At 41.9% G+C, this 9500-nt stretch overlaps 1 protein-coding gene across 1 annotated transcript; it reads right to left on the reverse strand.

Moving 5' to 3' along the window:
- Positions 1-1518: 1518 nt before the first annotated feature.
- Positions 1519-3703, reverse strand: LOC105015513. Its single transcript, XM_010878717.3, has 3 exons — positions 3099-3703; positions 2858-2910; positions 1519-1880 (listed from the first exon to the last, which is right to left on the reverse strand). Exons 1-3 carry the CDS (start codon positions 3624-3626, stop codon positions 1778-1780), a joined length of 684 nt encoding a protein of 227 aa, XP_010877019.2. The 5' UTR covers positions 3627-3703; the 3' UTR covers positions 1519-1777.
- Positions 3704-9500: the final 5797 nt, after the last annotated feature.

Consider the following 9500-nt stretch of genomic DNA (forward strand, 5'->3'; position numbering starts at 1 on the left):
GATTCAAGCGGATAGAAGAGCAACTTTGACTGAAATAACCACTTGTTACAACCAAGGTATGCAGCAAAGCATTTGTGAAGCCACAACACGCACAACCTTGAGGCAGATGGGCTACAACACCAGAAGACCCCACCAGGTACCACTCATCTCCACTACAAATTGGAAAAAGAGGCTACAATATTCACGAGCTCACCAAAATTGGACAGTTTAAGACTGGTCTGATGAGTCTCGATTTCTGTTGAGACATTCAGATGGTAGAATTTGGCGTAAACAGAATGAGAACATGGATCCATCATGCCTTGTTACCACTATGCAGGCTGGTGGTGGTGGTGTAATGGTGTGGGGGATGTTTTCTTGGCACACTTTAGGCCCCTTAGTGCCAATTGGGCATTGTTTAAATGCCACGGCCTACCTGAGCATTGTTTCTGACCATGTCCATCCCTTTATGACCACCATGTACCCATCCTCTGATGGCTACTTCCAGCAGGATAATGCACCATGTCACAAAGCTCGAATCATTTCAAATTGGTTTCTTGAACATGACAATGAGTTCACTGTACTGAAATGGCCCCCACAGTCACCAGATCTCAACCCAATAGAGCATATTTGGGTGGAACGGGAGCTTTGTGCCCTGGATGTGCATCCCACAAATCTCCATCAACTGCAAGATGCTATCCTATCAATATGGGCCAACATTTCTAAAGAATGCTTTTAGCACCTTGTTGAATCAATGCCACGTAGAATTAAGGCAGTTCTGAAGGCGAAAGGGGGTCAAACACAGTATTAGTATGGTGTTCCTAATAATCCTTTAGGTGAGTGTATATATGTATACGTGTATATATACAAATGCTTCCAGAAAAAAATCAAGACATGAAGTCCAAAGAACTTTCCATAGACCTCTGACATAGAATTGTGAGGCATAGATCTGGGGAAGGTTACGAACAGAACAAAATACACAAAGGTCCTAGAAGAAAACCTGATCCAGAGCACACCTGATCCAGGGCAAAAGACAACAATCTGAAGCACAAAGCCTAGACAATGATGGAGTGGCTTCAGGACAAGTCTGTGAATGTCCTTGAGTGACCAAGCCAAAGCCAGGACTTGAACCCCATTGATCTGTGGGGAGACCTGCATTTTTCAGTTCACTGATGTTTCAAAGCCAACAGAGAATGAGTGGATCCACAAGGAGGAGTGGGAATAACAGTCCAAATCCAGGTGTGAAAAATAAGAAGAAACCAAGATGACTCAATTCCGTGATCAATGCCAAAGGTGATTCTGAAAGTGCAGAGTACATATGTATATGACACATCACTGTTTGTTATTTTCAATACATTGTAAAAAATCTTCCCAAAACTGGTTTTCGCTTAGTCATTATGTTTTTTTTGTGGAGATAGCACACAATTTTTTTTTGATAATAACAATATTTTTTTGATTATATTATAAATTAAGACTAACACAACAAAATGTGGAGAAAGAGAAGGGGTCTGAATACTTTCCATATGCTCATGAAGATAAAAGGTTCTTATATGAATAGCAATTATAGAATTAATCAATAATTCTATGATTATACCATAGACATATATGAAGATAAGTACGCTAAACGTTGTACTAGATCTGTTACTGACTGTTGCCCTTCACTGCGCTACAAATGCAATAGTGTTTATCACTGGATAGATACAGAGAACGCCCAATTTGGGTCAAATGTCATCCCGCCATTTTTAGAAAGGGAGTGCGTGAAATGTGGGAAGGGTGCCTGCCAGCTGACTCTCCGGTGGAGTCATCCAAACTCTCTCTCTATGGTCTCCATTAGGTCCACTTCTGAGTCATTATACAGGATGGCCGGCAGGGAGTGAGAGGGTCCTTGGCTATTGTTGGGGACTCTGGGGAGGAACAAAGATATTGGTCAATTATTGTAATAACAAGAACAGAACCTGTAGAAAACGGTTTTAGAGAAAACATGATAGGTCAAAAGCATTGCATTTAAAGAGTAAATCAATTTCAAACGATTAAAAGTATAATTAAGCAACAAAGCATGAGGAGGTTGTATGGCCAATATAACATGAAGAGCTGTTCTTAGGAACAACCCGGGGAGTGCCTGGATGCAACGCTTAGCCACTGTAAACCTTATTAGATGTTTTGAATTCTGAATGCTGATTGGCTGAAAGCCATGGTATATTTACGAAGATTGTGATTAAATATTGTATTATAAATCGGGTGCTTAGAATCCTAAATGCTGATTATGTACGTGAGCAATAAAACACGAGGAGGTGTTGTATATGGCCAATGAACCACGGCAAAGAGCTGTTCTCACCACGCACGGCTGAGTGCTTGGAAACATTGTGGTATGTTAGCAATATATCACATACCACTGAGATGACTTATTGCTCTTATAAACCGGAGCAAGAAGAATAATCTGATGTTACCCGTGGTATATGGTCTCATACCACGACTATCAGACAATCAGCATTCAGAATTCCAGCCACCCGGTTTATAAGAGATCTGATACCACTGGTACGACATCACATAACTTTTAACTGCGTAGTATATTGGACATTTGGCACGATCCTCCTGCTTTCTTTATTGCTTAGACATACCACGGCAATCAGCATTTAGTATTTAAACCACCGGTTCAAAATATTGAATCACATTGTTCATTCGTGGCATATTTACATGTTGAAATTATGAAAAGTACATTTGCTAATGCACTGTAAAAATTATCCGACCATTACGAAATGGCTTGGTATTTTGATATGCTCAAGGTGAATTTGATCTTGCCTTGTCTGCAGTGACTACAAAAGTCGTGTGCGTGTGCTACACCGTTCAAAATGAATAAATAATGAAAGTGCAAAACACTTACGACTGTGCTTCTGCACGATGCATATACTCCCCAACAGTCCCGGTTGTCAAGTCCTAGAGAGTTTTGACAGTAGAAGTTGGCAGAAGACTTTTTCAAAAACACATAGTCTACGCCAGTGATACGTATATATAGCCTACTTAACATTTGATAACAGCAAATAACACTATCATACAATCAATTTTATTATTCTCTTGTCAGCACGTACAGGCCAGAATTATTTAAAATAAGCTCATATTCTTACATTTTCCCGAGTATCACTTAGAATATGCATTTGTTTATCTTTGCAAAAGCGGTTGAAAACTCGGATGCATTTCGTGTCGTTGACTCGGACAGATGCGTTTTCTGAACGTGTTGCGATCCTGTCCGACATTCCAGAACTCTGCAAGTGAGGGGTTGAATTGAAATCCATTTCATTGTGTACCCGTCTAGAAATACATAACCCGTAAGTGGTTGACCTGATGAAAGGCATCTTTGGAAAATGTTTCTTCTTGGAGCGCAATTCCCGATTCTCATATTCCTCTAGACCTCGATCCAGTTCCAGACCAATGTCATCCTCAAATTCAGAATCGTGTCCTTCAATGTGGCAGTCTGTCCTGGGTTGAGTTCTGTTTCCAGACAGACGGACTTTTGTAAATGTTTGTATCTTCAATGGTTTGTATAAGTGATTTTCTTCTTTCAAAACATCGACGATGTCTTCTGTTTTGAATGCATTTGTCTCGTTGAAACTCGCAGGTACAACCTTCTTTCCTCGACTACTACCACTTCCCATGATTTTGGCCCTTTCACGCCAGGCTGTACAAACGTAGGCCTATGCTCACTTTCAAAGCCAATGCGCGCTGCCTTTGCCAGTTCCTTTGGCTTAATTGAAGAACTAAAAAGTTAGGCAAACATTAACAGTGTTAGTTCAAACAAACCTCACGCGTCATGGCACAATAAAATTGAAAAAAGGGCTACCTTCTAGAGGCAACAATCAAATAACGGGTGGGCACTTTTGGAAATGTCCAAATATTATTGCGTTCTGTGGTCCCCACCTTTCTCGGTTAAAGCGCACTGTTTACAGACGACAGCTCCAACGCATCGCTGAGTTGTCATCGTCAGATAAGTTCTGTAACCCACGGTGTGCTTTTATGTCGCCGGAATCCGGAGAACAGCTGGAATACACTCACTCAATGTAATCGGATAAATAATGTTTTTTTCCCCAAGAATAAAGGGGAGTCAGGGGCACTGGGTGTACTTCAGTGTTTTAAAGTGACAATGCCGGTGGGTTTTTTAAAAACATTTTTAATTATGTTCTGTGTTACAATGTGGTATTTTTAAAGGAGTAATCCATTGGAAACAAAAATCAAGAAACATCTGCCAGCGCCTTTAAAGAATATTCCAATTGTAGCTAAACAATAAAATCCCATAATTAAACTTTTAGGTGATCTGTTTGTGAAATCAATTAATCTTGTAGATAGTGATACCAATTTATCAATCAAAATAATTTTATAAAGCCTTTTTTACATCAGCATTTGTCACCAAGTGCTTATATAGATTCCCAGCCTAAAACCTCAAAGAGCGAGCAACAACAACAAATTGAAGCACAGTGGCTAAACTCTCTAGTAGGGAACCAGTGAAGAAACCTAAAGAGGAGCCAGACTTCTGGCATTGCTGGGTGAAGATTATAAGAGCAAATCACCTTTTTGGGCCACAAATATTTTGCATGTTCTGATGAGGTGATTAAATATAAGTGGCCTGTGTCCAGTCTTTAGGCAGAATCCATATCTGTAAATATAAGTGGCCTGTGTCCAGTCTTTAGGCAGAATCCAGATCTGCTGCTCGACTGGGTGGGCTGTGGTCAGTTACCCTAATCATTGTCATACTGGAGATAACACTTAATAATTCTTTAAAACAATTACCTGCACTTGCCAAATCACCCAACCACTACAGTATTCATCCATCTGTATCGTCTTAATAAGAACATATTTTGCTTAAAAGTACTAGAGTGCACAATCGGTTGAATATGTTTATTTTCACCTGATTTATATTGTTAATCTTTAATTTATCACGATGCACAGCAGTTCCTGCCTCTCTGTCCCCCCTGCTTGCAGACTTAAATTGTGTGTTGTCATAGCAACATGATATATGTAGTTTTGAGCTAGAAATGTAATCTCAACCAAATACCAGGGTCATCAACTTATAGAAGAAAGGGTTAGCAATAAGGCACAAGAGGCAGTGCTGTATGGTGAATTAAGGTAAATTGCATGGTTCAGTCCAATGTGATAAATGAAGGCCAGTCAACCCAACTGTAGGCAAACCATCTAGTCATGAGTTAAAAACTTAAAAACTTGAAAGAAAACAACAGGGAATGTTTGTAATTTCCTGTGCTCTCTGGAATTCAGCGTATGACAAAACATCCATCCGAGGATCATCCTCCCGTTTGATTTCCCATAATCAGTTTGTTAAAATAATTCTACTATGGTTTTACACCTGTTGACAATTTAACAAGTGACTGTACTTCAGAATCAGAAATAGTTTTTTTGCCAAGCATGTTTCACCACAATCAAGGAATTAGTTCAGGCCGCTGGTGCAACAATTTATATAAAAGGAATAAGGGATATAAAAACAAATAAGAACAGTGGGCTGAGCATATAAACGGTAGAATGTGCATTCATATATTACAAAAAAATAAGTATATGTAAGTTGTAAGATTTTGTCAATTTGAGGTTTGTGTGTGTATGTGGGGAGGGGTAATAGAATTTTCCAGTTGAAGATTGTGTGTGTACTGTATGTGGGGAGCAGGCTATAGTCAATTTGGTTCCAGGGGCATTTTCATGAGGCCTACTGCTGTAAGAAATACATTTTGGTCCTGATAGACCTCAGCCTTCTGCCAGTGGGGAAAGCTCTGAATAGTCAATTTACAGGGTGAGAGGGATCAGTCCCACTCATTGCCACTCGCCTCCACATCCTGGAGGTGTGTAGGTTGTGTAGAGACTGCAGATATGCAGCCAATCACCCTCTCCCAGACAGTGATGGAGGAGGTCAGGATGGACTCTATGATGGCGGTGTAGAAATCCACCATCATAGTCTTTGGCAGGTTGAACTTTTTTAGCTGCCACAGAAAGTATGTCCTCTGCTGTGCTTTATTTGTAAGAGAGGTGATCTTCAGCTCCCACTTGAGGTCTTGGGCGATGGTGGTGCCCAGAAAGTGAAAGGACTCCACAGAGTTGACTGGGGAGCCACCCAGTGTGATTGGGGGAAGGGCAGCTGGGCTTCTCCTGAAGTCCACTATCATCTCCACTGTCATGACATGATCTTTTTGTATCTCTCTGGCAGGGCTCCTCCTGTTCCTCCTCACTTAAAATAGCAAATACCGGTCCTCCTGGTGGGTTGATGTCCTTCTATGGCCCGGTCCAGCTCTCCACATGCAATGGCCCATCACCTGGTAGCTCCTCCATGCTCTTGAGACTGTACTGGGAGAGCACACCTTCTGGCATCCTGGAGGAGCTGGACTGCCTGTGTAACCTGAATGGGCTGCAGGTCCCGCCTCATGCTACAAGTAGTGACAAGGCCATGAGCAAAACGCAAAACTGGTGAAGAATTGTCTGTGGCCACCACCTGCAAAACCATTCCCTTTTTGGGGGGTTGTCTTGCTGTTGCCTCTCCAGTGCATCTGTTGTCACTTTCATTTGCACCAAAACAGGTGACATTGATTTAAAATCACTTATCCTTCCTAACTTGACAGATTGATATCCTTGAAATTTTATTTACTTGATGCTGTGATGATTAAGGGTGTTTGAGCACTCTGGATCAAGTTTTCTTCAAATATCTGTGTTAAAATCTCCTGCTAAAATCACCTTCAGAGTGTAATGAATATGCAAATTCACTCCTTTACCATACCATGCTATGGTATATTTAGTACGGTCCCTAGGGTCCGTAATATGCGCATGTATCTTTAAATTAAGTAAAGTTATGTTAGGGAGACAAGGTCGGGATGGTAACCAGGCATACTAGCAGCATTAGAAGCATTACCCTAACCTAAAGTATTAACCATTGATTGTTGTGCAGTGCTTCCCTCCATCTACATCCATATTTGGATGCCATCACCGAAGTCTCCAACACAAACATCACCAACACAGACTTCTCCAATGCAAATTTGACAGTCAATTTCATTAAGAGTGTTGTAGATACTGTGGGCAACATTTTTTAAATGTTCCATTTCTACACAACATCTTTGAATCAATTAGTAGCTCTCTTCCTCAGAAATCAAATGCAAATGTATCTCTAAAATATTAGGTGCAATGTAAGATGTGACCTGAATGTCATGTAACTGAAAAACATCAGCAAAGATTAAGCTATGGCAAAACATCATACTGCACATCAATGAGCCTGACTCTTCTAGCTCTGAAGACAAACATGGGGATGAGCAGTCAAAAAAATAATGAAGTAATAAGTCTGATATATCTTTTCCATGTTTTGACAGTAACAATGGCCAGACTATTGCCTGTCTGTGTAGCTAGGACCAATCAGTTATATTGACATAAGCAGAGACAAGAAGGAGTGGTAGTTTGAATAACAGAGGCAGAGACCCAGTGCTGAGTGATTAGAGCTCCACTGCTGAGCCACACAAGAGAGCAGCATTCCATTCCAAAAGCAGAGGCTTCCTGGAGATTCCTCAATGAGTCTTTGTTTGGTGCGAAGCTTGCATGTACAAAAGGGCTAGCAGTGGTTTTTCCTGACTGGCTGTTTTCCCAGTCCTCATCCTAACGCTTGCTTTCTGTGCTGACTAAAGAGCCAAACAGTCTATTCCTACTGTTGTAGTTACGTTTTTTCTTTTGATTGTAAAACAAATGTGATAGAACTGTGTCTTTTCCAGATCTTTCACTTGGCTTGGAATGTTTTAGAAAGGACAAAAAAATATTTTCCTCCTACGTCCTTGAATGGTCTCGTCCAGGCGTTTTGTGACATTGAGCAGACAGCATACTGTCGTTTAGTTTTACATTCATTTTCCCAGAAATGTTGAGAACGTTTGGATCCCAGCTCAACAGCTCCCAGATGACAGAGTGTGGAGGACCTGCGCCTGCAGCTGTGGACCAAAACAACAAGCCAGCCACGTAACTGAGGTCTTCCACTGCTCTGGCAGAGTACAGCTCTATCTTCACCATCACATGGCAAAAAAGAATCAATTAGAATCAGGTAAAACAGAACAGGTGGAAATTATTACAATATTATTAGACAGTAACTTGGGAGTGTAATGTCTGCCCCGTGTGGCATGGTTCCTCTCCCTCCACCACCTCGCAGACATACTAACCACTAGGTGGAGACTGACCAGCAGTGCGCCCCTAAGATGCACCTGTTCCTCATCACTAATTAGTTGTGTATTTATGTAGGTGATGTGTTGCAGTGCATGAGGCAAATGGTGGTCACACCAGATGCTGACTGGTTCCCCCCCCCCCCCCCCCCCAATACAGTGAAACTGCACATTTTAGAGTGGCCTTTTATTGTGGCCAGCCTAAGGCAAACTTGTGCAATAAACATGCTGTCTAATCAGCATCTTGATAAGCCACACCTGTGAGGTGGATGGATTATCTCGGCAGAGGAGAAGTGCTCACTAATACAGATTTAGACAGATTTGTGAACAATATTTGAGAGAAATAGGCCTTTTGTGTACATAGAGAAAGTCTTAGAACTTTGAACTTTGCATGTCAGCGAATAAACCGTCCAACCCGAGGCATTTTTTACGGAAGAGGATTAGTGCCAAGCAATAATAAAAAAAATAAAACCATCTCGACATTAAAGTCATTATAATGCGAGATTAAACTCGTTAAATTTTGAGAAAAAAAGTCGAAATACAATCTTGATAATAAACTCATTAAATATCGAGAATAAAAGTTGAAATTAAATGTAGAGAATAACGCTTTCGATCAGTGTGCATTGCATAGCCTACTGATAGAGGACATGGCAGAGTTGGATCAATTAGTCAAGCTATATTATAGACTTTCTTTCAGTAACAAAGACATACTATCAACTATTAGCTAATTATGACAGAATAATAGTCATCAAGGGCTGTGCCTGTTCTGTGGGGTGAAGGCGCACTTCCGGAAGGGGTGCTCCTTGGCCCAGACACGGAGCAGGAAAGGGATGGGTCCCCAGATTGAGCACAGTAGGTCCCTTGCATATATACACCCCATCCTGGGTCGTCCCTGGCTCCAACAGCACAACCCCACCATTGCATAGAGCAAGAGGAGGATTCTGGGATTGTCGACGAGGTGCCGGAAGACCAGCGTGGCCGTCACATGCAGAGCAGGGACGATTGTGAAGGCGCCCCTCCCAGCCAAAATCCTGCTCGAGTACAAGGACCTGAGTGGGGTGTCCTCCAGAGACAAAGCCAGGTGTCTCCCTCCCCAACGCTCTTGGGTCTGTGCCATCGACCTTTCACCAGAGACTGCGCCCCCGAGGAATAGGATCTACCTGCTCTCTGTGGCCTAAAACCAAGCGATGGATGCATACATCAAAGAGACGCTGGAGCAGAGGCCCATCCGTCACTCCACCTCCCCTGCTTCAGCCAGTTTCTTCTTCATCAAGAAAAAGGATGGGGGGCTGCGGCCGTGTATTGACTATTGAGGACTGAATACCATCGCAGTGAAGTACCGCTACCCGATGC

The sequence above is a fragment of the Esox lucius genome, chromosome 15 (genome assembly GCF_011004845.1).
Source record: "Esox lucius isolate fEsoLuc1 chromosome 15, fEsoLuc1.pri, whole genome shotgun sequence".
In the NCBI taxonomy this organism is placed as follows: Eukaryota; Metazoa; Chordata; class Actinopteri; order Esociformes; family Esocidae; genus Esox; species Esox lucius.

Bases quoted from the DNA above. Each gene is read 5' to 3' on its own strand.
- LOC105015513 (XM_010878717.3), bottom strand. From the start codon at position 3,626: ATGGGAAGTGGTAGTAGTCGAGGAAAGAAGGTTGTACCTGCGAGTTTC. The intron at 2,911-3,098 runs GTAAGAATATGA...AAAACTCTCTAG, and splicing joins TAAGTGATACTCGGGAAAAT to GACTTGACAACCGGGACTGT. The intron at 1,881-2,857 runs GTAAGTGTTTTG...GTTCCTCCCCAG, and splicing joins CATCGTGCAGAAGCACAGTC to AGTCCCCAACAATAGCCAAG.